This window comes from Ornithodoros turicata, chromosome 1 (genome assembly GCF_037126465.1).
Source record: "Ornithodoros turicata isolate Travis chromosome 1, ASM3712646v1, whole genome shotgun sequence".
NCBI classification, from domain to species: Eukaryota; Metazoa; Arthropoda; class Arachnida; order Ixodida; family Argasidae; genus Ornithodoros; species Ornithodoros turicata.
In genome coordinates, this window is record NC_088201.1 from 4,025,304 (window position 1) to 4,052,814 (window position 27,511).

At 44.7% G+C, this 27,511-nt stretch overlaps 2 protein-coding genes across 4 annotated transcripts; both read left to right on the top strand.

The window, feature by feature from the left end:
- Nucleotides 1-212: 212 nt before the first annotated feature.
- LOC135377328 (DNA replication complex GINS protein SLD5-like) lies at nt 213-13,066 on the top strand. The gene is made up of 7 exons (XM_064609681.1): nt 213-420; nt 8,107-8,253; nt 9,044-9,097; nt 9,159-9,250; nt 11,245-11,333; nt 12,218-12,308; nt 12,959-13,066. Exons 1-7 carry the CDS (start codon nt 313-315, stop codon nt 13,056-13,058), a joined length of 681 nt encoding a protein of 226 aa, XP_064465751.1. The 5' UTR covers nt 213-312; the 3' UTR covers nt 13,059-13,066.
- A 90-nt stretch (nt 13,067-13,156) lies between these two features.
- LOC135377327 (protein phosphatase 1 regulatory subunit 3B-like) lies at nt 13,157-18,572 on the top strand. 3 transcript variants are annotated; one of them, XM_064609679.1, is made up of 2 exons: nt 13,157-13,239; nt 17,047-18,572. In XM_064609679.1, the coding sequence occupies exon 2, from the start codon at nt 17,072-17,074 to the stop codon at nt 17,963-17,965; it is 894 nt and encodes a 297-aa protein (XP_064465749.1). In that variant the 5' UTR covers nt 13,157-13,239; nt 17,047-17,071; the 3' UTR covers nt 17,966-18,572. The 3 variants fall into 3 exon arrangements, with proteins under 3 accessions (XP_064465749.1, XP_064465750.1, XP_064465748.1); XM_064609680.1 differs by lacking the exon at nt 13,157-13,239 and adding an exon at nt 15,656-15,903; XM_064609678.1 differs by lacking the exon at nt 13,157-13,239 and adding an exon at nt 15,990-16,444.
- The last annotated feature ends 8,939 nt before the right edge of the window (nt 18,573-27,511 follow it).

Genomic DNA, 27,511 nt, shown 5'->3' on the forward strand with positions numbered 1-27,511 from the left:
ACTAATCGGAGAACAGTATGTGGATCAAGGTGGCTCAGTAGAGGGATGGAGCAACTTTTAGTGTGGTTTGCCAGCAAAGAATGGTTTTGAAAGTTGCGCAACGAGACATATGTGCGCACACGATTCGCTTCTAAAGGTAACGTGACTTTTGAAGTACGTATTCTTTACCGCCATTCTGACGTACTCTCTCTCTGCTTTCTCACTTTCTTTCCTCCTTGCTCTTCTTTCACCAAGGACAGCGCAACCGCAACAGAGCCGCGAAAAGGGGCGCCAAAATTGCTGTGCTCGGAACTTTTGTTCTTCGTCTAGCAGATGGCCAACAATCTCATTGACTCGGATATTTCGCAAGAACTTGAGTTCCTGGAAGGTCAGGATGAAGAGTACTCTTCAACGGCTCAGGTCGTACGGAAACTTCAAGAGGTGCGATTTTTGCAACCTATCAGTACTTACGAGAAACTAAACGCCACCTCAGCGTAGGAAGCTCTCAGACAAAGCGGGAGACGAAGAGCGAAAAACTGGTGTGTTGGCGTTTTCGCTCTTCGTCACTCGCAACATGTGACATTGTGTGACAAAAGTGTACGCGTGCATGTGCGATCTGTGTGTTTTAAATGTTAATTGTAATTCACAACTGCCTGCTCGAAGTGTGGCGATGTCTTTGTGTGAGCAAGTTTTGCTGTTAATAAGTTTCATGTCTTTTGTGGCTCATTGCTTTCATGCTTCAGAGTGAGATGGATTGTACGTCAAATCAAGCGAGAGTAGGCTCATGCTGTCCAAAGGTTTACCAAAGTGAGTCGAGTTGGTCTTATCCTCTACCATCAGGACGTGTCAACCAGTCTTCTAGGGGGCATCGATGCGAGGAGGTGCGATAGGTCAACTCGACCCGTTTCTGTCGGGTTCATGTAACCGGGGCTAATGGCAGGAACTTGAGATCCCGAATGAAAGACAAAGAGCAGAAGCAGGCACAAACAAGGTGTGACTCAAACACACAGAGCCTCTACACACACTTAACAAACAACAAAAATATTTGAATTGATTAATAGATAGTTTAATTGAAATAATTCACAAAAAAGCAAGAAGGAACAATACAAAAGGGCACTGAATTAACTGCCACAAAGGGCGGGTGGGTACTGGAATTTGTGACACGTATTTAGACCGGTAAGTTCGGCTCGCTGCTGAGCCGGTGGTCACTTGGTCCAATATGTCATGTATAAGCTGGGGCATGGTTACGGCGCATTCTCTTTTCCTTTGCGGAGGATTCCTGCGGCTACGTGTTGTCCCAGAATTTTTTGACGAGTTGAAGCTGAGAACTCTCCAATAAACCTGTACCCGAGAAATGTCATCATGACGTTGGTAGACACACTGAAACCAAAACAGATCGGAAGGGTACCGCGAATGGGCACTTGTTCCCAGCCTCCTATTGAAAGAAAAGTAGGACCGAAAGGTCGCGTCCCTTTCAGGGACCATCGTAATCCCCTCAAGACCGTGGCTTCCGGGCGCGACCTTGTTCGCCACTAGCTTCGAGCGTAGTTCAACTCTACCGAATTGGTGGCGCTGTCGAACACTATGACGTCATTTGTTTACAAATAGGTAGAGTTCTATAGCTACGACCTTTCTAGTTAGTCTAGAATGTGGCCACTAACAATGTACGTGGTGCAATCCTGTGATGTTGCCTATGGGTAACAGCACTTTGTATTGCGTTGAAGTATACTAGTAAATAGCAGTGATGGCCACTAACTACTTCGCAATGGAGTAGTTTAACTAGTAGGTCAACTACTTTTCAGGGGAGTAGTTAAAACTACGTCTTTAACTACTGCAACGTATTTTAACCCATCAACGTCAATCCCTTGTAGTGTTCTTGGACACCTAAATACGAAGCTTGCAGCGGGATTTTTTCTGTGCCTGCTCGATAAACTAAGTTGCAGAATTATTTCGCAGTAAAGCTTGCGGCGAAATCGGAAGTAGTTGGCGCCTGCAGTAACATAACTACTGTAGATAACTACTCAAAATAGTATTTATTTATTTATTTATTAATAATACCTCAAGGGCCCTTGCGGGCATTACATGAGGGTACATAGTTGGCATATGGAAAAAATGAAATGATGCACAGCAAACATCAGGAGAACATAAATGTACGTAGATGATTTCGAAATGTGTCTGTATTATCGATGATGGCCAAGGCTTTGGGAAGGTCATTCCAATCTTTGCTGCTGCGGGGGAAGAAAGATTCCAGGAAGTATGACGTGTGGGCGACATGCAGCTGTACTTTCATAGGGTGATCTCGACGCCGAGAGATGTGTGAAGCAGGTGAGATGTATGTGCTGCTCAATGGTGGAGAATGTATGAACTTATGAAAAAGACAAAGACGGGAGAATTTACGACGCGAAGCAAGTGGTGCCAGTAGTTTAACTAGTAGTTGCCACTACATTTCTGCAAGTAGTTGATAACTACTTTTTAACTACGATCGGGTAGTTTGACTAGTAGTTTAACTACTTGTAGTTAACTACTGGCCATCACTGGTAAATAGTAGTGTATAGTAGTAAAACGTCAGCACGATAGGTCGGAAATTGTGCTCACGACTGCGGTCAAGTTCAAGTCGAATGATGTCGACGTGATGGGCCGTGAGTAATGCCCACCACAATGCGATTTGGAATTAATTTCTAGAAGGGGGCCAACGTGTATGTCTGACACCTGGGTTTCATTCTGCACGGAGTTTCAGGAAACAGATTGAAAGTATAGAGAGTTGTTCATGATACACCTGCAGCGTTTGCATTTTTCCTTGAAAATATTGGATGTAGTAGAGCCCGAAAGTGTTTCCCGCGGGCAACCTAGTGTACCTTTGTATCCACAGTGTTGGGAAAACGCCACCACAGATAATAAGGAAGCGTGTGAGAGAACAGCACAACTCCTTTTCACGTTTCCGAGCACTACATGATTTGGCCGTTCAAGCGAAGCAGCTAGCAGAACCCTAGCCTGTTTGCAACCTGCAAACAAGCCGTTTGGCTTAAACAGGTGTTTTTGACTTGTAAAAAAATTGTGATGAATAATAAATTATTATTATTATTATTAAAAAAGCTATCGCAATGATTTTAAGCGGTTTCAACGTGTTTTTCGTACAATTCTCAGTTGACTGTTTCCCATTTTTTTTACTAAGAGTGTTAGTACTACTTGTAACAGTTGAGAGTGATACAATGGAAGAGGAAAGTGACGTAGAGTAATTTCATCGAGTCGTGACTGTGCAGTGGGTTATATTGTTTCAAAAACAGAACATTAATGTGAAGGCACACACTTCACAGTGAAAGTGATGCACTCCAGGGAAAAAGGGAGCCAATTTTTGGAGCACCCTCTGCAAAGCTAACTGACTGATTCGCTTTTCCGTCAAAATAATGCCACGGCCCAATGCATCACATTACTGCGTCTTCGCATACAACTTTGGCAATCAGAGCATCCAAATTTGTCCCAAGTGCTTCCTTGGTACCGGGACAACATAGGTAGTTGATGTGAATTGGAAGAGCTGCTATATGCATGTAGGTTAACATATTTTTTCCGATTTTATCCCACGTTTTACGTGCACAATTGAAAAAAAATAAATAAATCGATCGAATAAACTGTGAGATTTATTTTTATTTATTTAATTTAGATTAGTTATTTGGTAGGCGAAAATTGCCAATGTTGCATCTAAATATTCTCAAAACTGCCATCTTCGATTTCCTTGATTATTTTTGAAAAGGTGGCGTCATGTCTCTATTATTTATTTATTGATTGATTTATTAATTTAGATTTCTGGCACTTGATGGTCTGCAGAGCGAGACTGGCATTATAGCGTTCAATACTGCAAAAATAATACAAACGAGTGATATGCCAAGGAGCCTCTGTTGATCCTCCTCTTCAGCAAGCTCGCGGCGGTTCTTTTGCGCTTATTGCTCGTGAACCACGCACCTCGAGCTGCTTGGTGCTCGTTGACAATCGGCCAACCCTGTACTGATAGTCGCGGCACACAATGATGGAGATTCTGCCATTTTATGGTCCCCTCACGACCTTTTGTAATGCACAATAGCGAGATAAAGCTCTCTTCACGTCCCAGAAGAGAGGCTTTCGAAGAACAATATATGCCGAGCTCCTCGAAACTTTGCACCGGCGAGCATCAAAACACCGCACCACTCGCGGCTTGGGACGTCTCCAGCTCGTTCGAAAATCGACGACCGTCATATCTGTTAACGTTCCGCGCAGGTTGCCGTGTGTGGGAAAAGCGTCTTAGATACTATCTTTATCTAATCACTGCGCGTGCGTCTCAAAATAAGCAGTACCGTATTTGATAAGGAGGCTTTCGTGTCAAGTATATGTATCGTCTCACAACAACGATAACGAGACGGGCAGAATTCTTGCCAAGTCTATTTTGCTGGGCAGATACGCTGCCGGTGTATCATTGGTTAAGACGTAACCACAAGAAACGTATTGGTGGCACCAGGGATGTGCATAAATACATTTTTTGAGTATTTAAATATAAATACAAAATACTTTGTTGACAGGAGTATTTAAATACTCTTCATAAATAGTTTTCAACATGAGTATTTAAATACAAAATATAAATACGGTATTTAAATACCGTAACTACTACCATAAATACTCTTAGGATGATGTCATCTGGAATTACTGAAATAATTATGATCATAAGGACAAATCAGCAAGAAAGAATAGCATTTATCTGTTAGATTACCATGGCAATTTTAATATTAGAAATTTCTCAAAGTCTGCTCTTTTTAGGCATCTTCTGTTCGGCCGTACAATTAGATTCGCAAATGGAGAACAGCATCTCCACAGGTGCCGATGAACAAATGCTTGTATTAAATTTGACGAAGATGCTTCGTAGAACAATGTAATCGGGTAGTCAAGACTGTTGCTCGCAACAACAGTGAAAAACTCGCCATCTAAAATGGTTTGTCGCATGCCCATGCTAGCGCAAACCCGGCATAATTGCGCCCCAAACTCGTTCTTCTTCCCGAAAGGTCAAATGCAGGACAACTTTAAGACATGAGTCAGTATATTCTGTATTTAAGAGTATTTATAAAGTATTTGCAGGAATAAATATCCGTAAATTGGTATTTAAATATAATTATAAATACATTTTTCAAGTCTGTATTTAAATACAAAATATAAATACATGTATTTATATTTTAAATAGTATTTTAATTACAACGTATGTAAATATTGCCCATCCCGGGGTGGCACGTGGTTGGCCAGTTACATTACACGTGCAAGAGGAATCGTGTACCGTCTTCATCACTACTAACGAACCTCCTATTTCAGTGACCTGGCCCCGATAAGTGCCTGACAGGCGGGCCACGAGAGCAGCAATATTGGTCACGTGGAAGGGGGGGGGGGTTACCGGCATGACATTGTCTGTCACACACACACAAGGAAAATGAGTTGTGTTCGATAAGTCCAAGTATGGGTGTAATGAGTGTGTGTGAGTCCATATGTAATCCTAAATAAATAAAAAAAATATGTAGATTGGAGCGTGGGTTCTGCGACTTGAGGGTAAAAATTTGGGGACCGTGGGTGGACCCGAATTACCTGCATGCACTAAACTATACCTCTTTCCACCCTAACTCCCCGATTAATTTTGTTATTTTTCGCACATTTTTCGTAGAGAAAAATTCCCGAAAAATTGAACTTTTCACACATTCCACGGTCATTCGACCTTTTGGTCGTATCACCCGTGGCTTTCACTTAAATAACTGCCAAATTCGACTTCGAACATGAAGCGTAAAAGCACGCGCTCGTGGAAATTCCTCTAGTTGATTTCAACTCAACTCTGTCTGGCGACACGTGAGCAGAGCATCGCGACGTACAATTTGGGTTCAACCCGACCTGCAACGAAATGGAGTGTAGACATCCCGTCATCTTCCTCTCGGTTCCTACCTTATCTTCTCGCGAGAGAATTGCCGTAACCATTGCAATGCTCTGAGGAACTCGAAGGAGTTGTCGCAGTGCCAGCTCTTTCACGTGCAACGTGTGCTCCGCGACTTTTCTACGTAGGACATTTTCGTACGCAAATAATTTGCGCTCTCTAAGATACAGTCCAACCTAACAGTTGCTTGGGGGCAAAAGTTGGAAGAATTTTGGAATTGTCACTAACATACTTTACTGAATATATACTATAGTACATTCCTGAGCATAACGGGCTTAAAAAAAACAGCCCTCTCTTCCTCTTTTTTTTTCTCTCTCTCTCTCTCTCTGAACTTGCTACAGATGTCCTCACCCTTATGCTCTATACTTCTCACCTCTCCATGCACTTCTCCCGGCATGATCATCCTGACAAAGTGTTTGACCCATAGATCGAGAAGTTACCCGTCAAAAAGAACTCGTTGCGAGATAAGTTACCGTGTGAAAAACGTAACTACCGTTATTTCACGCGTATTAGCCGCGGCTTATGCGCAATTTTTTTTTCTTACGGGCGCCCTGCGGCTTATCCACCGGTGCGGCTTATCTGATGACTATTTTTTCCTGGTATTTTCCCCATACGCCGATTTTAACGAAAGGGCCGGCAGTATCTCTGGAACAGCACTGCCCTGCCGATGCATGAACAGTGCGTAACAGGGACGGGTCCACATTCGAGTAGATTGATCTTCCTGGTGCATTCCCCCAAGCAGCTTTAAGGAAAGTGGTGACAGTGATTCACGTCTTCTGGAAGATCACTGACCCATCAGCCCACGAAAAACACCCGACAAGGGCACAATCCGATCCTGGTAGAACTCCAGAACTGACCTCCTCTGTTGTACACTGTGCCGATCCCGGAGTATGGATTACAGGGTTTATGGCCTTCTCTATGGTCTCCTTTGTCGCACAAATCAGTTGTCTCGTATTGCCCGCGGCTTATCTGCCAGAAAATTTTCAAAACGTCCCAAAAAACGCGTCCTGCGGCTTATCTGCGGTGCGGCTTATACGCGTGAAATTACGGTAATTTGCGCTCTCTAAGATACAGTCCAACCTAACAGTTGCTTGGGGGCAAAAGTTGGAAGAATTTTGGAGTTGTCACTAACATACTTTACTGAAAAAATGTACTATAGTACATTCCTGAGCATAACGGGCGTAAAAAAAACAGCTCTCTCTTCCACCGTTGTACATTAGATAGATGGCCTCGTGGGGAGGGGGGGTCTCATTTTTTTTTTTTTTTTTTTCTCTCTGAACTTGCTACAGATATTCTCACCCTTATGCTCTATACTAGCTGCTCACCTCTCCATGCACTTCTCCCGGCATGATCATCCTGACAAAGTGTTTTACCCATAGATCGAGAAGTTACCCGTCAAAAAGAACTCGTTGCGAGTTAAGCTACCGTGTGAAAAATGTAACTATGTTAATAACGAAGTTCTTGCGCCTGAAATGTAACTCGCAGTTACGGAGTTACTTAAAAAAAAAAAAAAAGAACGAGTTACTTTCAAGTTACTTCGGACACAAAATAGCCGTGAGTAGTTGAGTTAGACCTTGAGTTGCCTTCGGAGGAGTGCAACACGATTAGATATACAGTAGAACCTCTTTATAGTAACTCCTCTTGTAGTAAAACTCTGCTTATAGTAAACGAGAACTGCGGTCCCGATAGAATCCCATACATTCAATGGCACACCTGATGTAATAAAACTCCTGATCTAGTAAAATTTCATCATGGTCCCAGAGAGTTTACTACAAAGGGGTTCTACTGTAGAGCGATTAGGAAAGGACAAGAGGAGAAACAAAATTACCCGGTAATACCCGAAGGCACAATTATCGCTCGATTTCTTCCCGAATTACAGAATAGTGCCCGATTTTTAACCCCCCCGAATCTGAGAAGGGCATTTAACAGGAAAAAGTCACTCCCTGGTTATGAAGCGCATAAATAGGGAATTTCTTTTAGAGGCCGTATCAGGGTGCACGAAGCTATGTAGTCTCATCCTGGAACTTTTATCAAGGACGACGGCAGCACAATCGAGCTATTTCGGGTGGCTATAAGATTAGATAAAATGGTATTGCTTAACTGTCTGGCAGAAGTAATATGGTGTTTGAAAAATTGTACTAGTATCGAATTTTTTTTTTTTTTGTACTTAGCGCGAGGCTTTCTTGTCCGCATTGCAGTGTTGGATGAATGAGACCTTTGCGCCCGAGCTGCTGCCTTATCAAGAAGGCATCGTCGACTGCCTGTTAGATCAGCTGAATCACATGGAGGAAAACCTTCGTGCCGTGAGCAGAGCAGACTTTAGGTCGGTCATACACAGAATGGAGGTTAGTATATTATTATTGTATTTTATTTGTTTATTCATACCGCATGCGCTGCCAATCGGCATGCGTAGCGGGAAGGGCAGATACAACAAGCAAATTTCAGATAACAAACAAAGAGAATATGTGCATACCTTGACACTCGTAACATATAGATGACAGCACTAATTACGGTATTCTGATGCTGTACCACAACCTACATACAACACAGCACAACAGAAAATTGAAGTCTGTACCATACGTTTAAATCGGCAGTATCAACAAGAGAGATAATACACTAGAATACGCCCCACCCCACCCCTTTCTGAAGTTTATGGCAACAGTAAAGAATGTAGTTTGTTCAGAAAGTATGTTCTGTTTTTGATTACGACAACATCTTGCAGCAGATTATTCCAATCATTTATCACCTGGACGAAGAAGGATGCATAATGTGCATCGAGTGTCTGATACGTGACGGTCCAAGTCGCGCTAGGCTTTCTATGTCGGGAGCGTTCAGTATCATTTCAGTATCAAATAGTATTTCTCGACAACATTACTGGGAGTAAAAACACTTGTGAAGTGGCACGCACTTCTGTAGTTGCGAGTATTTTTGAAAAAGTAGTTGTAGTTATGCGGTTGGAGCCAATCTCCATGTTTGTAACATCTCGTGGCACATTCGGGAATGAACCTATCGGGGGACTTTGCCCGGTGGAATTATCCTCGAGAAACGTACTGCGTCGTGTTTGCGGAGTACTGTTGACGTATATTTTCGGTAAATAATTTAAGCGTTGTGCCAACGGTGTTCTTTTCGACGCAGCTCGATCGACTGCAGTACGTGCTCACCAGCTATCTCAAGGTGCGTCTAGAAAAGGTAAGTGAAGGATTTTCGCTTATTCCGAAACTGCGATGCTCTTTCTCATATTTTCTTTCAGGTGGAAAAACAGGCAGCTTTCCTGCAAAGACAGCTGGAAGATAATGAACATGTTGACTATTTATCATTGGAAGAGAAGCAATACGTGCAGGCGTAAGTTTGTCATCGGGTCGTAGGCATGGCTTTATGCCCAGCCCAAAAAATTTCTATGGCTAACTGACCTCGGTCTGGCCACACTGGCATCCCCCAGCGCTTTGTTTTTGTTTATCTCCTAGCGCATCTAGTCCTGCCTGATAGCATTGTCAACATAATCTGGAAACCCTTTGTACAAACGTTGTCCGTACCCACGTGCGTCTGCGTGTTCACCGTGCGCTTTTTGTTTAATGCTACCTATCCTTACTGAAAGCTCTGACGTTGGTGTAAAGTGCACGTTAAAGTAAGTTAAACGACAGCCCTCCACAAATGGCCAACATGGATATGACGTGTTGTAACAGTTACTTCGCGTTGATATTTTGCGCTAGCTATTTCTTGAATAACGTCTGCGCAGCTGTAGCAGTAGAGCACACAGGAGACAGTTCTGTGCCCAGAGAAATTGCTCTAAAAAGCATGCGTAGGCGCCTGGAAGCCCTTAAAAAAATTCCCAAATTATCTGTACGAACCCTGGAAGAGTTTAGACGCCAGTCGTAACGGACCTGTTAGGTACAAAGCTCAAACGGTGAAGGAGTAAGATCCGAAAGGTATATGTTTGCTTTAACAGTCCCAAAATATACTGGGTTGAGAACATGCAAGCGTAAACAGTTACAATGTCACGGTATTTTTTGGATATAATTAAATTCCTTCTTAAATTCAATTCTAAAAAAAAATTGTAGTAAATTTTGTGTGATTTTTCCTCTACTTAGTGAGCTGTATTGAGTACTTCTATCTTATCATTTTTTTTTCTTTTCACTGTCCTCCTGTTTCTATTTACTATAGAAAGTGTATGGGTATTGCAGTAAAAATTTTGCATGATTTTTTCTTTATTGAGTGAGCTTTATTGAGTGCTTTTATTTTATAAATTTTTTTCTTTTCACTACTCTTCTGTGTCATATTTCTACTTATTACAGAAAGTTTATGGGTATGAGGATATTTAGCGTAGGTGTGTTAGGTTCTTGTGCTTATTATTGTGCGAGATCATCTTTACCGTACTTCCGCGCCTTAATTATAGTGCTGCCTATCCTAATTATTAGAATTGGTAACCAGTGGTCACCAGGTGTCTCACGGAGGTACACCCTCGCTGAATAATTCGTAAACAGGCGGCACTATCGAAAAGCTTTCTTTTCAGTGAGCACCCCTGAGACATCAGCCAAGAACTGAGCAGTGACGACTCAATTGCATACGCTCATTAATTAGATAAAACTCCCGACTTTCGAATTTTACCCCATGCTCTTTCGGAACCTTCAGCAAAAACTGTTCCAGAAAAAAAAAACAGCGTCGACACTTGGTAATTTTTAGAGTAATTAATTGGTTTCGGTTTATGTAGCAGAGTACCAATGCGCTCTTTTGCAGAGCTATCTGGCTGCCAATTACGTGTTCATCTGCCCGGTTCACATATGGAGGTGATGGAAGATAAGGAACCACCGCGGAGCGTGTCTTCTTCTCGATGACCACGAATGCGATGCAGCATCTCTTTTGTCAGTTTCTTATCTTCCGTCACTCCCGTGTGTGAATCAGGCGGATGAACACGTAATTGGCAACCGGACAGCGGAGCAAAGGAGCGCAGTGGTAAGTGGCTGCATGAAAGAAATATGTGAACCGAAACCAATTAATTACTTTTAAAAAAAAATCACAAAGTGTCGATGCGTTTTTTTTTTTTTTTTCCTGGCATAGATGTCGCTGAATGTTCCGATCGGGAAAACAGGTTCCGAAAGCGTGCGAAGTAAAATTCAATCGTTACGGGGTTTATTTAATTAATGAGCATATGCAAACGAGCCGCTTTTTGCTCAGGTCTTGGCCGATGTCTCACGGATGACAACTGAGAAGAAAGCTTTTTCGCTAGCACCACCCGTTCACGAATTATTCATCCGGGGGATCCTCGCGAAACGCCCGGTATATCGAAGCACACTGATCGTGAACATTAAGGGTTTTACAGTACCTTTCTAATGTTGCAGGTACGTGACCAGCATAGAGGATTACCTGCGTGGTGCTGCACTTGCACACATGCCTCGGAACCAGCAAGCACTGCAACTGAGCACCCTCGGTCAGTGATATGGCTAAGAAAGAGGACAATATTAGTCCACAGTTTGTCTTGGTCCTTGTTCTCGCTCGAGTGCCCGCAGCTGTATCACTTGCTCGTTTCACATTTCACGCACGTGCCTCGCAAATTATCCTACTTCTCGCTTTATTTTCTCGAGACGCTCACCATCTGGCTGGCACATAAAAATTTGCAAAAATGCAGTGAAATATGGCGAATATGGCGACGTGTTCCTGTAATTTATGCAATTTTCTTGAATATTGAGAAATGTTATTGAGAAATATACCATGATATGCACCATGAAAGCCAGATTAAATTACCTGCAAAGACAGAAACCTGTCTGTCTCTGCTGCTGAAGCCTTCATGATTCCCATTCAACGCCTATGCTACTTTTGTACATGACACTGTGTACATGTGTGTAACAACCACGACCTACTAGATTATAACGACCACGCCATAATCCGCAGCCCCTATGAGGAGCCCGTCCGCACGGTCCGCTAGGGGCGCTACGCGTCGGCAGGTGAGATCTGCACCACGATTGGACGATAGAAATTTGAATTCTGAACGCGCAGAAGCGGACGTACGACTACCGTAGCAGACGACAGCGATAGCGCCTATGAAAACGCATAGAACGGTGATGGTGAACAACCTCAGAATGAAACATCTTCCGCGGAATATCCACCGCTTGTACAGAAATACTAAGGTAAGTTGAAGTACAAAGTATCGTAGAAGATGAGGAAGCAATAACTGGGCCAATGAGTAGCGCCACCGCTAGCTTCCAAATGCCGCGCTGGGAACGGGGTGCCATGACACGGTCGTTATAATCTAGCAGGTCGTGGTAACAACATGCCAGTTTGCTGCCGCTTGAGGAGGGAGTTGTTCTCTTACAGGGCGAGGACCCCGTTTGGATCGGCCGGTATTTCTCCGAGCGGAACGTAACATCACCGGGCTGTTGGTGGAGGAAGGAACCGGAGACGGGAGGTCAGTCGAAAACGGTCGACGAAAGAGGGTTTCACCTTGGTTGGAGTTCGGTGCCTGGGTTGTGCCTTTTATTGGCGTCGTTTTAACTGTCTTGCCCAGCACTGGGGGGTTTTTAACGCTTTTAACTCTGTACCAACCAGCCCAAATTCTCAGTCTTATACTTGGGTAATGTTGCCCACATCAGTTTCCAGAGCTTTAGAACGCGAGGAAGCCCGCCTCTTGAACGATTTTTTTAGTACATGTTGAAGGGTTAAAAACTGTGCTTTCGGCATGTTGATAATCGACTGAAGCCATCATTAAGAGTGCTGAAAAGACGGACAAAAAGAACAACTACACGACACAGGCGCTCTGTGTCGTGTAGTTAATTTTGTCTGTTTTTATAGCTTTTAATGATGACCTCATGACCCAAGCAACTGCATGTGCTTGGACAGTATGAGTGGGAAAATCAGGTTCTGTTTTTTCATCAGACTGTTTCTTTAAGTTACTTTAACTGAAGGACATGTTTTGTTTGTATGTTATGTGAATACTTCGTATTTCTTATGCAAATTGAAGCAACACTCTAAAGATAGGTAGCACGGTAGCCTGTTTGAGTTTTAAATTGATTTGTTAAAATTTAAACGTTGATACTATGAATGGATTGTTCCCTGCAGGGACAGTGAAATTGTTGACCTCGATAAGTGGTCCCAGTACCTCCTCATGTATCGGCCCGTCGCGCCCTACGTCAGGAACGGATCGGTTGTACTCATCTGACTTGTGTTGGACCGAATCACGTTTGATCAAGGAGCTTCGATGCCAACGGTGTTCCAGCAAACCATAGTGTGTGTGTGTGTGTGTGTGTTTTAAACTGATCCCCCGCAAAATACGCAAGCGCAACTTCTGGATTTTCCAGTACTTGGTCTGCTACGACTACTTTGGAACGCAACATACCAAAGTAACTATCGGTTCACTTTCATGTATTGTGACTTAGTATCCTGTCTTACGTATGCTTTGCCTGTGCATGCCGTCAACTTAAAGGGGTTGTGCCACATAAATGTAGAGCACCAAGTTTTACAATGAAGGAGACAATTGACACTTTAAAAAAAATGTGCCATAATTGTTGAAACTGGTACGACAGCAACATGATGCCAGTAGAACCAATAGGAAATGGCTGACTCCTCCTGTGACTTCAGAGCTTGGCATGCCAGTTTCTTCCAGGGTTTCTATCTTGTCAGCTATGATCTGTGGGTTTTTCATAATACTTTTCGTGCTCTATACTCTGTCATGATGCGAAGGACTGCATCTATAAAAGTGTTCCTTCAGCTCATTAGGTAGGAAACCTTGTATGTTTCATCTGGAACGTTTTAGGCGGACTGCTTTTTACAAATTTAGGGATAAAAAAAATTGGGTGCTGCTAATGGGCTAAAGTTAAAAAAAAAAGTTTTTACCAACATTGCATGTGACCCCATACATTGTGCAAATATGGTAAAATCTAACGATGAAAGATGAAAGTCACTGAAAAGGTTAGCCAGCTGTAGGACTCGAACCCACATCTTCTGGATTGCCGGTCCAGGGCTCTACCAGTTGAGCTAAGCTAACACGCCTCCTCAGTGACTTCCAAGGGTGCGTCATCTGAAGGGACAAACCAGCCACTCTCTCTCACTCATCCTCCTTTCATTCTTACATTTTTTCTCACTCATAGACACATTCATACGACGGATTCGAGTTCTACAGCTGGCTAACCTTTTCAGTGACTTTCATCTTTCATCATTAATTTCTTAGGCAAATTGAGGCTTTGTATGTATTTGTCCCTTCTATGTCGTTCCAGCCTCAGAACATCAGTCATCTCATGATAAAATCTGTTGTGTATGGATTCAATTTGGGAACATTGGGCACTATACAGTGATTTTAGGATTTGTTTGTAGTCTATGCTCCTATGCTCTGTTGGTCCAACAGGAGTTGGAAAGCCAAAAAGTGCAGGGGGGACTCAGGTTTAACCGAGCCAAAAATGAATTTGGATGGCAGATGTTGGGTTGAATGAGGTTTTATGCAAAGAAAGGTCCTATCCTATATATATATATATATATCTGAAAAGCTTTGTGCTGGCTCCTGAACATGTACACAACATGTACAGAAGCATAGTTAGAATCCGGGAGCTCTCAGCTGCATCACAAAACACGTGTTTGTGACATAATTATTTAGAACTGCGTAGCACAAACTAAAATGGTACAAGCGAGCCGTTGAGCATGGGAAGCACAGATACAAAACACAGGATGACGCAAGACTTTACTAATGTGTCGTCCTCAATACCCGTGTTCCTCAAACTCAACGAAATGTTGCCTCCTTCATGAAGAAACGCCTATACTGCTGCACTTTAAATGTTTTAGATGATGAGGCACTGATTCAGGGTTATCGTTACATATGTGCTTAGCAGTATGTCTGCCTCGATGGGGCCCAGACGTAGCTAAATTGACGGCATTGCAAACAACCGTGATGTGATTTAGCGTAGGATGATGGTGATGATATATGTTACACATATGTGGAACAGTAGCGTTAAATTGTGCGGAAGATATTTGGTGCTCTAAAGGACTCGAACAACCGGTGCGTCATGATGAAATGTACCACGTTGCTTCGCCGTAACTATAAAAGAGCCTTCTACATCTGATCCATGTTTCTACCCTTCATTAAAAGTGCAATGTGCCGTCAGCAGCAATTCCCAGACATGCTCCATCCCAGACATGCTCCATCCCAGACATGCTCCATCCATGTGTTCCTGTTCTATTGCACATTATCCAGCCCTTGAAATCCTATCACACAGCTGGTTGGTGACGACAGCTGTTGTTTTATGTTTGACCCTGCGCAGGAGCGCAGAAATATCACTGCGATAGAAAATTAAAAGCGCGCTGGCTGCTGCTCGTCGCAGATAGAATAGAGCGGTGGCTCATTTCACAGCTTTTTTTTGGTAAGACAAAATGTATTGCATTGTTATTATGAGGGAACTTGCCAGCAGTGTTGCATCATCCTGCCTCATAGTATGTCCAGCTAGTACAGTACACCTTTACCGTGTGGGTTAAATGAACTTGAGTCAGAAGGGAGCAACGTGCTACTAATATTGTATGCCCCCCCCCCCCCCCCCCCCGTTTTTATCCCGTGTAAAAATGCCCCTTTTATGTATTTTCGATTTCAAAGAGAGAGAGAAAATAAAACCCCCGGAAATTGGGCCATATCCCTCTGCAGACATCGCACGCTCCTCTCAGCCGAAATAAATAGGAATAAAAAAAAAAAATAGCGTACGTCCTGCCCCACCCGGCGCTTTCCGCAGTCTCTTCTGTGAAACTGATTCCCGAGAACAATATACTTCCCGCATCCATGAATCGCAATCCAAAGGCTCGTGGACTCGAAGGCGGTTGGTTACTCGAGTCGCTGTGAATACGAGCCTCGCATGATTTAATTCAGCGGCCTTTGGAGTACGGCGCGATCGAAGTCGAGGTCTAGAATTCAATGAGCAAAATAGCGGAGCAGTGGCGCCACACGGACGATTGTCAGTCTGGCCCGAGCCTCTGAAGCGGACGGAAGGTCGCGGCCTTGGACCTTCACAGCGTTGTCTTCGCCACTAGAGGTATTGACCTCCCCCACAATCTCTGTGCGAGTATATTTTTGGGAACAGATTTTCGTATCCCCCCCCTCAAGGCGTCTAATCTCGATGTCAATAGCGCACGTATCTGTATTTGATATGCGTCATCTTAGTAATTTTACCCTGACGCGTTGTCTACTGTATGCGATCATTCTTTGAATGGTCGTCTGCAGTAATGTACGTATTCACAATTTGCGGCGCGAGCGTACTCAACCGATGCGTGGACTAGATTTTTTGCGTTCTTGCCAGTCGTCGGCCGCCCGCACTATCTGCGCTCACAATCAAGCTTGTTATCCTGCGGGACGATTCGCTCAGCCGGCATCACTCTCGTACGATTGGCGGGCATCCCAACAGCACGTGAACACTACCTGACGACGCGAGGACCCCCTCTTGGGAACGATCCCTGCTCGTAAACGGCACTGGGCCACTTTGGCGACCGGTTCTAAGATATCGCAGCGCATGCGCAACGAAGGAAGAATACACGGCCAGTTTACGTTTTATCAGTACTACAGTAGCTCAGTTCGAGGTAAGTTGTCTTTTTTCGCTTGACCGGCTCTCGCCAAACAGAAGTGCCGGGTCTCCGCGTTGTCTGTTTTGGAGAGCTGAGCGTGCCGCCTCGCGCACGGAGAACGCGACGTTGTCTTTGGGGTGAATGTGATCATATTTAGAGTTTCCACTCGGAATTGCTCGTTTGTTGTCGTTGGCATCGATCGTGGTAGCGTTACTGACCGACTCACGTCGTCCAAGAGCCTTGAACTTAACTCCCTGAATATCGATTTTATGCGCTATTCCTTGCGGCATTGGCGAGACATAATCGTGGTCGATGAATGTTGTGGCGTTTCTGGACAGGGACTTGTTAACGATGAAAGATGAAAGTCACTGAAAAGGTTAGCCAGCTGTAGGACAGTTCTCTCAGGGACTTGTGTTTATTACGACGTTTACTCGTCGCCTTGACAGGCGCGAGCAGATGTCGTCTGCTGCTTTGCTTGATCATTCAGTGTCAGGGTCTCCCGTGGACAAACTGTGCAGCGACGTGTGCAGTTGAAAAGCGGGACACTTTGACACATTGCCTGCTTTCTCCTTTTGTTTCCATCTTGTGACAGTTGCCCGTTTTTTTTTGTTTCGCAGATACACGGTTTGTCCTCCATCCGTAATGCCAACAGATTTAGACATGTTGCTGTCAGCCGGGCCACCACTTTTTTCGGGCGGCAGCAATGTTTCCGAGTGCCGCCTGAGTGCCTGTGTGCTGCCACCGCAGAGAGCTCTCTTCAACCCTCGAATCGCAAAGAATGGGTTCAGACGCGCGTCAACGAACGTACCGCCCATAAAGCCGTGCATGTCGCCTCGAGATGAAGAAATCCAAAGCGAGCCCACAAGTCCGACTGGACGCGGCAAGCAACGACGTGTATCCTTCGCCGATGACAGAGGACTGGCGCTAACCGAGGTGCGGGTCATGGTCGAGCCTTCCGACTGTCCGCCGCGCTGGTCCGACGAGTTCGTGGCCCACATCACCCGAGCTGACGTCCAACCAGATCCGGGCCCGACCTGGGAGGCAACCTTCACCCAGCCAGCCTCGGATTACCTCACCTTCCGGCACCAGCTGGAGTCGAACTGTGTCTGCCTAGAGAACGTCATTGTTCGAAACCAGGAGAACTCCCTAACCGGAACCATCAAAGTCAAGAACGTAAGCTTCGAGAAGGAAGTGTTTGTGAGAGTCACATTCGACGCCTGGAAGACTCAACAAGACTATGCGGCGAGCTACGTTCCCAACGGCCACCTGGCGGCGTTCTTCGACACCTTTGCGTTCTCTGTGCCGATCCCATCTCAGCACGGCGGAACCGTTGAGATGTGCGCGTGCTTCCGACACAACGGCACGGAACACTGGGACAGTAACGGGGGCAAGAACTACCGCCTGCTGTGCAAGAACGTCCCACCGCAGGCCCCACAGCCGGTCCGGCGGTTCACGGACCCCCTGCGGGCGGAAGTGGACTCGTGGACTGAATTTGCAAGCTGGCGGAACCTCATAACCGAGGGTCCGTACTGGTGAGGGGGGACTGTCCGGCGGTGTCGTTTCATTTTTGGGGGACCTGGAGGAGGGGGAAAAGTCTAGTCTGGATCTGCAAAGGTGGAAGAAAGTGTGTACACCCAGTACCTGCTGTTCGAGTGCCAAGGGGAGAACTTTCTTTGAGCTTTACACAAAAAAAAAAAGAAAAAAAAAAGAAGATTGTTGGCCGTGGTTGCTTTAGGATGTTTTCCATTGTACATACGAGCGTGTATTCCTTACAGGGGCAGTCTATTTACACATTGCTAGAGGTTGATCGGCCTCGCGTGTATTCTGTGATTATTCTAAATGTCTCACCATCCACTCGTGCCATACAGTGTTAGCTAGAGTTGCGTCGTATCTATCTCTATCTCTCTAGTTTCGGTTGCGTCTGATGTGTCCGAAGGGTTCGGTGGCGTCGCCCCCCCCACGCGCCCCCGCCTAGCGGGTTACGCGTGCGGGGGGGGGGGCCCGCATTACTGTGAGAGGACGAGGCAGAGTTTTAGACTCTGAGAGGCCTGATGCTGGAAGTACAATGCTTGCTGTCTTTCAGCTACGTTATGTACGCCTGATGTTTTATGCAGGGGTTGTAAATAAACGAGATATTTTTTTTGTCCACTTTCCTGTCAGCTTCGAGTCATATTCCTGCATGGTAGAATGCGCATAAAGTGCTTTGAAATGATCGAGACCAAGGGAAGGGAAACATCTCTCGAAAAAGCAAATTTTGGAGGAGTTTCTACTTACTTGGCCATCTGAGCAGACTCTCCTTAATCTGTGCTGCTCCGGAAGTTTGTTATGCTGCAAAATGGCTGCAACATTGTGGATGCTTTCGTTTTTTTTTTATCTCTGTGTTTTTTATGGAAGCTGTAGAATTCCAGCGAAGGAGTAATGTATAACCCTACACCTGTATGATCTACAACTATGCATTCCGGTATCAGTAAGGCAGCCCATGAGCACGCAATCGGAGCCCTAAGATAGTTGTGGGCAGCTTGCCAAGTCGTTGCGTCTTGTACTCATAAAGGGTCTAGGTATGGTTTCCATTGCACAATTACTTTTCGCTCTTGCTGTTCAGCAATCGCTCTGCAGCATAAAGTGTTTCGCAATCTGAAGGAACTCCAGTTTCCGCTAAACATGGTAAAGAAGGAAAAAAGAAAACGCGGTAGTGTTCGGAAAGAAACAAGTTCGTGATGTCGAGATAGATAAAAAAAAAACCGTTATTGGTCGCTAATGGCATCATCGACTGGCAGCCACCGATCGCTCACTCTGGAGCGCGAGCTCTATCTTGGGCTGGTGAAAACGGAGCGCTCTTACAACAGTTTTCCTCTTTCTGCCTCCAGCTAGGAGCGCTCTGGCTTAGAACATTGGTACCGCCAGAAAAACGGGAATGACAGATTAGGCGAAGCAGTTTCATTCATTCCACTTTTTGTTCATTCTCGAATGGAAAATACGAATCCGGCAAACATACTGCGTAAAAAAAGAAAGTTTCCACAAAAGCGTGACAGCAAATGGTAAAATTAATAACCGTTACCCGTTCCGAAATCGTCTGCGTTTCGTTTGTCGTCTGCGAAGCCCGTTGGTACCAGGGGTTGGTACAATTTTGTCGGCGACGCGGAAGAGGCGTTCGCCAAACTCACCGACGCTGTACTGTTTACTCCGTGCTCTTATCTTCGTTTAAGTGCTCCGATGTGCGTTTTCCTTGTTGAGTTGTGTGAATGTCGGAAAGTCCTTGTTCTTGGGTATTACGCCGGTTTCACGCGACCGTATTTGTCGTCTGTTTGCTTCAAAATTATAACCTAAAGGCAATCGAGCTCCCTATAGGTTCCAATGGGTCCGTTAACAAAGGTACGGTGAAGCAAGCAGTGTACATTTCGTACACGTCATATGTAGCTCCGGAAATTTTTAATTGGATAAAATTGCGATAAAATTGATCGAGGCGACGCCTGGTGTGAAATAATCATGAGAAGCGGCCATCCAAAGGTATGTATGTAAGTGATGTGAAAATCACAGGTTTCCAAAGAGGAAGCTGGCCAACGCCGCAACGATTCCCGATCAACCACTGAAACCGAAACAACAGGAACCAAGCCAAGCCCACACCCTTGTTTCACCTCTCTTTTCCTTTTATTATTATTAATAATAATATTATTATGTAATCTGGACGCCCGTCTAAATTTCTCCTGTGTTACCTTATGTTACCTGCCCCGTTTTAGAAGGCATTAGCTGAACCTCATTTTAGCGGGCAACACTGGCGCTCATGTATCCAGCATTTTTTTGTTGCGATTTACTTCGGCACAGTGTTGCCCGGATGGTTGCCCGGAATTTTCAATTTTGCTTTTCTATCAAACTATGAGCGTGATTGGGGCGAAAGTTGTGATGTGTCCTAAGAGCCTACACTGTTAAATGAACTCATTTTATGAGATTACGCCTCAATTGATTTGCGGTTCAAGAAAGACGTTCGCGTGAAGCCGGCCTTAGCCAGTTTTTAGCAGATCGGAAGGTGACGGTTCCGAAAACATGATATAGGCCAAGTGGGTCACATCACATATTAGAAGCGAAAAATTGTTTATGAACCACCCGAGGAATGTTCATGATGAGAGAAAGAATGGCGCGCCTTTTCCGACCAAGAACACAAAATAAGGTTCGGAGCTTATCTCCGAAATGTATCTGATGTCGCTGAACACCCTCCTTTCTGCGGTGGTAAATGACGTCAGTAGTTTGGTGGTCCAAAAAAAAGAAAATGTCGATCAGGTCAGTCTCGGCTCGAGTGAAAATAAATAAAGCGAAAAATAAACGTTTCTTCCAAGCCTCGTGCATTATCCATCGTACGGTCAATTCTGGGTGATATTGGGATTAAATTAGTGTGTCGCGAGCTGTGCCGTATCCACAGGGACCCCCCCCCCCCCATACCTACCTATCATGGGCCGACCCACGCAAAAATCGTGCTAATCCGATGAGGAAAAAATATGGGGGGGGGGGGGGGACGCATGGAGATCCAGCGTGTGACGGTCGCGAAAGTTCTTGCTGTTGCTGGCATCTATCTATATATAAGCAGCGTTCTTGAATAGTTTTCAAATTATGACGTTTTCATGGGTCGTTTTTATGGGTTTAGCTCCACTGAACCGAAATTACCAGATTGAACCGGTTCAGATATATCGGTTCGGTTCGGGATCGGCTCAGGGAGATCACCCCGCACACACACAGACAAAAAAAAAAATGGGTCAGCGGTCGGGGCATTTACGGGGATTCGAACCGTTACTTTTTTTTCGGTCCGGGTTTCACCGGTTCATGGGCAGTTTATTTTGCTATATGAAAGCGAGTTTATGCTCACCGTGCACGGTTGTAAGAGAAAGGTGTGAGATAACCGTTTCAGGAGAGACAAAAAAAAAAAAAGGCCGGTCAGCAGTACAATTATTTCACCTCTGAACCGATTCCCGAACCGGTAACGGTATGAATCTTTTTTCGGTTCGGTTCGGGTTCGTAAAAAAAAAACGTTTTTTTCCGGTTTTCGGTTCGGCTTCAGTGCTTGCTATACGATCCCTGGCTAAAACCGCACAGTCTCCAAAAGCAACTACAGTCAAACTCCTTTACAACGAAACCCAGGGGACAGCAAAAAAAATTCGCAGTAAAGGCATTTTCGTTAAAAATCCTTTTTAACGAAAATGCCTTTACTGCGAATTTTTGGACCTTTTTTTTGGAATTTTTGGCCATTATTGGACCTATATGGCTCCAGCGGGACCGCAAAAAAATTTGCTGTAGTGGTATTTTCGTTAAAAAGGTGTTCGCTATAAAAGAGTTTGACTGTAGTATACTATACCCATTGATGGCCATCATCCTCGGCTGTAGGGCTCGACTCCATCACTCGAGTATTTCGCTTAACAAAGGCGCCCACACATAACTCGAACGAGCGATCTAAATTAGACGACTGCATGTCGATTCTTTATCGTGACAAGGGTGCCCACGTGCATGCTTTATCTGGCGTGCATGATAGGCACGGGCAGTGATGGCAGGTAGTTATACTGCATAGTAGCTAAAAAGTAGTGAGAAATTATCTCTGGGAATATAATTACAACTAGTAGTTAGACTCAGTTTTTCTGTCGTTTACTACAGTGTAGTTTGGTTTCTGCGGGCTACAACTACTTCGCATTTTTATGACTTTGTCTCCAATCTATACTTCGCAGCTCTCTCCGCGATTGTTAAAAAAAAAAAAAAGTAAACACTATATGCGTGGCGTGCTGGCATATATATATATATATATACTTGGTGAATGGGGTTCGGACGACCGCGAATATATGTAGCTGAAATGAAAATTGAAACACAGACTACGAAAGTACGGGAAGTAAGAAAAAAGGGATAATTTATTTACATTTAAGATACTTGGAATGCTAAAAGCATTCTTTTAGCATTCCAAGTATCTTAAATGTAAATAAATTATCCCTTTTTTCTTACTTCCCGTACCTTCGTAGTCTGTGTTTCAATTTTCATTTCAGCTATATATATATATATATATATATATATATATATATATATATAAAGAGAGGAAAAAAGCCATTAAAAAATAAGAAAAATGACGCTAGATGTGTTTGAAATTCAAACTTATAGTTAAGATGGCTTCTATGGCTGCACGTAGAAAAACAGATACTCATGGAACGATGCGACAGCACCAGAGGACACGTGTTTCGCCGTGTTTGCGGCTCGTCGGCCCTGGGTAGCTGCGCATCGTTCGGGATTGGCAAACCAGGGGTCACTCAGCGAGCGATATACACCTGGGAGGGTGACTGAGCACTCCTCAACACCACAGTGCAAGCCAGTGAATTATAAAGAGAGGAAAAAAGCCATTAAAAAATAAGAAAAATGACGCTAGATGTGTTTGAAATTCAAACTTACAGTTAAGATGGCTTCTATGGCTGCACGTATATATATATATATATATATATAGGGTGAGGTAAAAGGATTATCAAACGGCCACGAAGTTTTACAGAAGTTCAAAAAAAGACGCGGAAACAGATTTTAGGGAAGTTAAAAACACTAGTTTATTACATGGGGAGACGTTAAAAAGAAAAATGGGCAAGGGGTCGACGTTTCGACAGTGGCACTGTCTTCGTCAGGACAAAAAGGCGAAGTCAGTCCTGACGAAGACAGTGCCACTGTCGAAACGTCGACCCCTTGCCCATTTTTCTTTTTAACGTCTCCCCATGTAATAAACTAGTGTTTATAACTTCCCTAAAATCTGTTTCCGCGTCTTTTTTTGAACTTATATATATATATATATATATATATTTTTTTTTTTTGTCTTAGACACACATGTACGTATCTTATGTCCATCCGAGTACACGGCGAATCAGAGCAAAAGGGCCTGAGCCTCCTTTCCTGTCAGGCAGTGTCGTCCGGTATAGTGTTCAGGCAACAGGCATGTTCCGACGATGTTCGCTAACGACGGACAGAAGAGAGGAAGACAGGCGCTAACGCAACTTCGAAATGTCCCGTTGTACCAGAAATGTATTTTAGCGAAGTGGACGTTTGAGCTTGTTGGTACTCCATAACTAGACTTGCAAAGATTGCCGATAGATAACCCGGCTGTCGTTCTTTGGCTACGTTAATTGGAGCCCTCTCTACAAATTTCTAATTTACACCTCGCGTCTAAAGTCAATATAAACAAAAACTTGCAACGTAATCGTATGAAGCAATAAAAATGTCCGGATAATTAAAAAAAAAAAAGGACACACAAAAACAGGCGACTAAAACAAAGGGCTCTGAATTCTATCGAGCAGTTCTGGCTCACGTATATACATTAGGCTGGACACAGGACACCGCGCACAAAAATGCCGAGGTATAGTTAAAAATGTAGTTAAACTACGTCCCAGTAGTTACAAGGTAGTTTTAACTATTGGGGCTATGATGTAGTTACACTAGCAGTTAAACTACAATTTCAAGGGGTGGTTAGTAGTCGTAGTTAAACTACAAAAAAAAAAGTGGTTACTGTCCATCTCTGGGCATGGATAGTGGGGCGTCTCCTGCCTCGCAGAAAATTGGGGGGTCGTCGATCGGTGCGCTTGATGAATGACTTGGTTTGGAAGGGGGGGGGGGGGGGGGCTCCCCTACCAAATGGCTGCACACTGGTTGCCGTCGCTTATTATTGCCGCGGGTCGGATGCACGGGTACTTCACAGCCCGTTTTGTTTTCGCCTCGTCCAGTCGTTCACGTGGCTGCGGCGTCGAATTCCGTCTGCTCCTTTATGTTTCTCGCGCAGACGTCTGTTCTGCTTCGAACTGTGGTTCCTTAAACATCCCTTCAGCTACGCTTTTCAGACGGTCCTCCCTGAAAATACTAACTCCCCTCTGTCTACAGTTACCTTGTGCTGCTAACGTGCGAAGAGTATATAAAATGGGCGAACTGTCGTCACACGAAGAATGTTTTACGTCAACCGGGACAACGACAGCCTGGAAGCAAAGCTTGGCAGACTTTCTTGACAAATACGAGTCGAGATTAACCGGATGCTATTTAGGGTTTCCCAGCTGGCTAAAATAGACCAGTTGTGATGTCACGAGGGTGTTCCCCGTCAAGAGTCCCAAATAGTATTTTTGGGCCTTCCAGTCGTTTGGTTGTTTTCATTGCCTAGTCTGTGTGGAAGGAAAGCGTACTTGGCGACGAGATAGTCGAGCGACATTCCCCCAGAAGCGGAAGATGCGAAAAGCTTCATAGCTTTCTGCTGTCGCGTGAGCGCTCAAAGCCGTGTCTTCACGTACACTGCTAGCCGTGGGGAATATCCTGCTTCACAGCCACAAGATATTCCGTAGCAGACGACAGGAAAACACGCTGACGGTGTCGTCTGCTAAGTGCGCAGTACGTCACCCCCCATATTCCGCACCGTGTGAATTCTTAACATAACACGGGAGGGAACTTCGGCTCTGTGAGCAGTGTTTTCGCTTTTTCTTCCACTAGAATATTCCGCGAGGATGTCGCTCGTGTGAATACACGGTAAGCCCTCGTAGGATGTGGAACTTTCATACCGGTTGTCCCCGTCAACTTGCTCATTCTGGTTTCAAACCACAAAAAGCTATATTATTTTTAACTAGGGCTTATATGTTCCACCATCGTTTGGTCCATTATCACTGACATCGTCGTCTTTACTTCCCTTTCGCGATTAATTAATTGACGCTAACTACGAAGAAGGCCGGGCTTGATGGAGCACAGTCCGATGAAAGTGTGTGCGTCAATTTGCCGAATAGAACGAAAGGTTTTGACGTATGTAAATTTCTTACAGAAAAAAACAACAAAAAAGAAACAAACGCTCCCAAATTCAGCCGTGGGTTGTAACGAGGGCGAGAAGAACGCACGTGACCGATGATTCCATAATGTCAGCGCCTGTCTTTTTCTTTTTATCTCGAGGGCTTGATCCTTTTTGTAGCCGGTGTAAACCGGTTCCCTCGGAGGGATTCGGGATTAAAGGAGTGACCGTGCGCATGGAGGATTTCGTGGCCCCACCGGAGTTTCGGCATCTCTTGCCGTTTTCCCCTCGGAAAATGCGCCACACTGCAGAGATGCAGTGTACAAAATACTAGTAGTCGGACGTACAGCGACGCACCTGTGACGCCGGCGACCACGTGACAGCGACTGTCCTATCAACCTGAGCCACGTGGTCCGTGCTGGTCCTTACCGTGGCACATTGCGACGGCGACAAAAATGCGGTCCGTTTCGTCCGCCGACGCTGGTTACCTTGCTGTTCACACAGGCACTGCGCAGGATTGCAACGGATTGTGTCAGACAAGGCACCGATTACAGCATGACGGCCTTGGCTGCCACTAGGGGTCGGGTGTGCAGTTGGTATATTTAAGATGTGTCCCTGCCATTAAAGTTCTTTGTCAGTCAGTGCTTCGTCTGTGTTGTCTCTTCGTGTCCCCTGCACCGGGGTTTTATCGCTTTTAGATGTACCACCAAACAGCCCGGTTTTTATCGCTTTTTAAGGCACCGATTCCCATTGTTATTTTTGTTCCCATTGTATTATTTAGTTCATGAAAACAAGGTGCCTCAAAGATTCTATACGCGAAATTTCAATCCTGTTTACGAACGCTGTGCATTTCTGTCAATTTTCGAAGGTCTGCTGAGCCTCCACACGCAGGGAGCGGGCGACGTAATTATAAACCCACAAATTGCAGCGGTGTCACGTTCTGAAGAGGGCACTCGTCTGCTAGCAACGACGCCGGCGTTCGGGAGGGCCACGTGGTGGAGAAGTCACGTGACCCTGATCCAAAGAGGGGAAAATGGGAGAGATGGCTTCTCCCTCCTTGTGTTCTCTCGAAGGTCGGAGCTCGGTCTTTTGGGTATGTCACGTGGGGCTAACGGTGTACAAAAAGTGAGCCACTCGGAAGACGCGAAAAGGCAACAACGTTGCCAGATGAGAGCCGGGTGCTCCGTTGGAGCCTAACATGACGTCACAGTTAAAAAAAAAAAGAAAACAAATATTAATAATAATAATAATTTACTCTAGCTTTCGCATTACGTAGAGCCGAAATATTTTACAGGAATGTAAAGTGAGGCAAGAAGATTTCAGTAACGTAACTTTGGTAGGGTTCTGAAGACACGAGATTTAGTCCGTAGTGCTTTAAACTGGCCGAAACCCGACGATTGAGCGACGGCCGTGTTAGTGTTTATACGGCCAAGACGTGATCCGTCTACTGTAAAATCTCTTCGAAGCCCGTTTCTTTCAGGTACTAGAAGAGAAAATTCAGGTTCAAAAATAGACACGAACAAAATAAAATATGCGTCTGTTTCAAAGTAACGTCTACGACAATAAGGAAAAAAAAAAAAAAAAGCTCGCTGTGGCCGGTATTACAGCAACGCTTGCACTGCTATGCACCCGCTGTCGCTATCTTAGTGCCAGTGACGGCGATAAACAATGCTTCGTAGTACATGGCACTATGCACTTTTGGAAATCATGACCGAACGACGAGCAATGCTTCTTCAGAGCCCTGAACAGCTGAGTAGCAGACGACATCTCTCTGAACCAATCAGCGAGCGCTGACATTATAACGTCAGCGCAACGTCAGAAGCTGTAACTGCTCTCCACCACTGTCGCGCACGGCCGTTTATTTATTTTTGTTTCTTTATTTTATTATTATTTTTTTTTTTTGTGGCGCACTTGAAATTCCATTTCTGCGATAATTATGACTCGCTGGGGTGAAATACTTCTCATGGTGCATTTTACTAACATGTTTAAAAGAGCACCGAGGTGATTCCCGATTTTATTTTATTTTTCCTTTTTCGGTGCAGAGTGTTCTTCAACGAATAAACCTCTACCTGAGAAACGTCATCATGACGTTGGTAGACAGACTGAAACCGAAACGAATCGGAAGAGGAGGGCTGGGTCCCTTTCAGGGATCATCGTAATGAATCCCCTCAAACCGTGGTTTTCGGGCGCGACCTTGTCCGCCCCCATAGCTTCGAGCATAGTTCAGCTCTACCAAACCGATGGCGCTGTTGAACACTATGACGTCATTTGTTTACAAACAGGGAGAGGTCTATACTAACAGGAGTTCCTGCGAAAGAACGATGAGTATA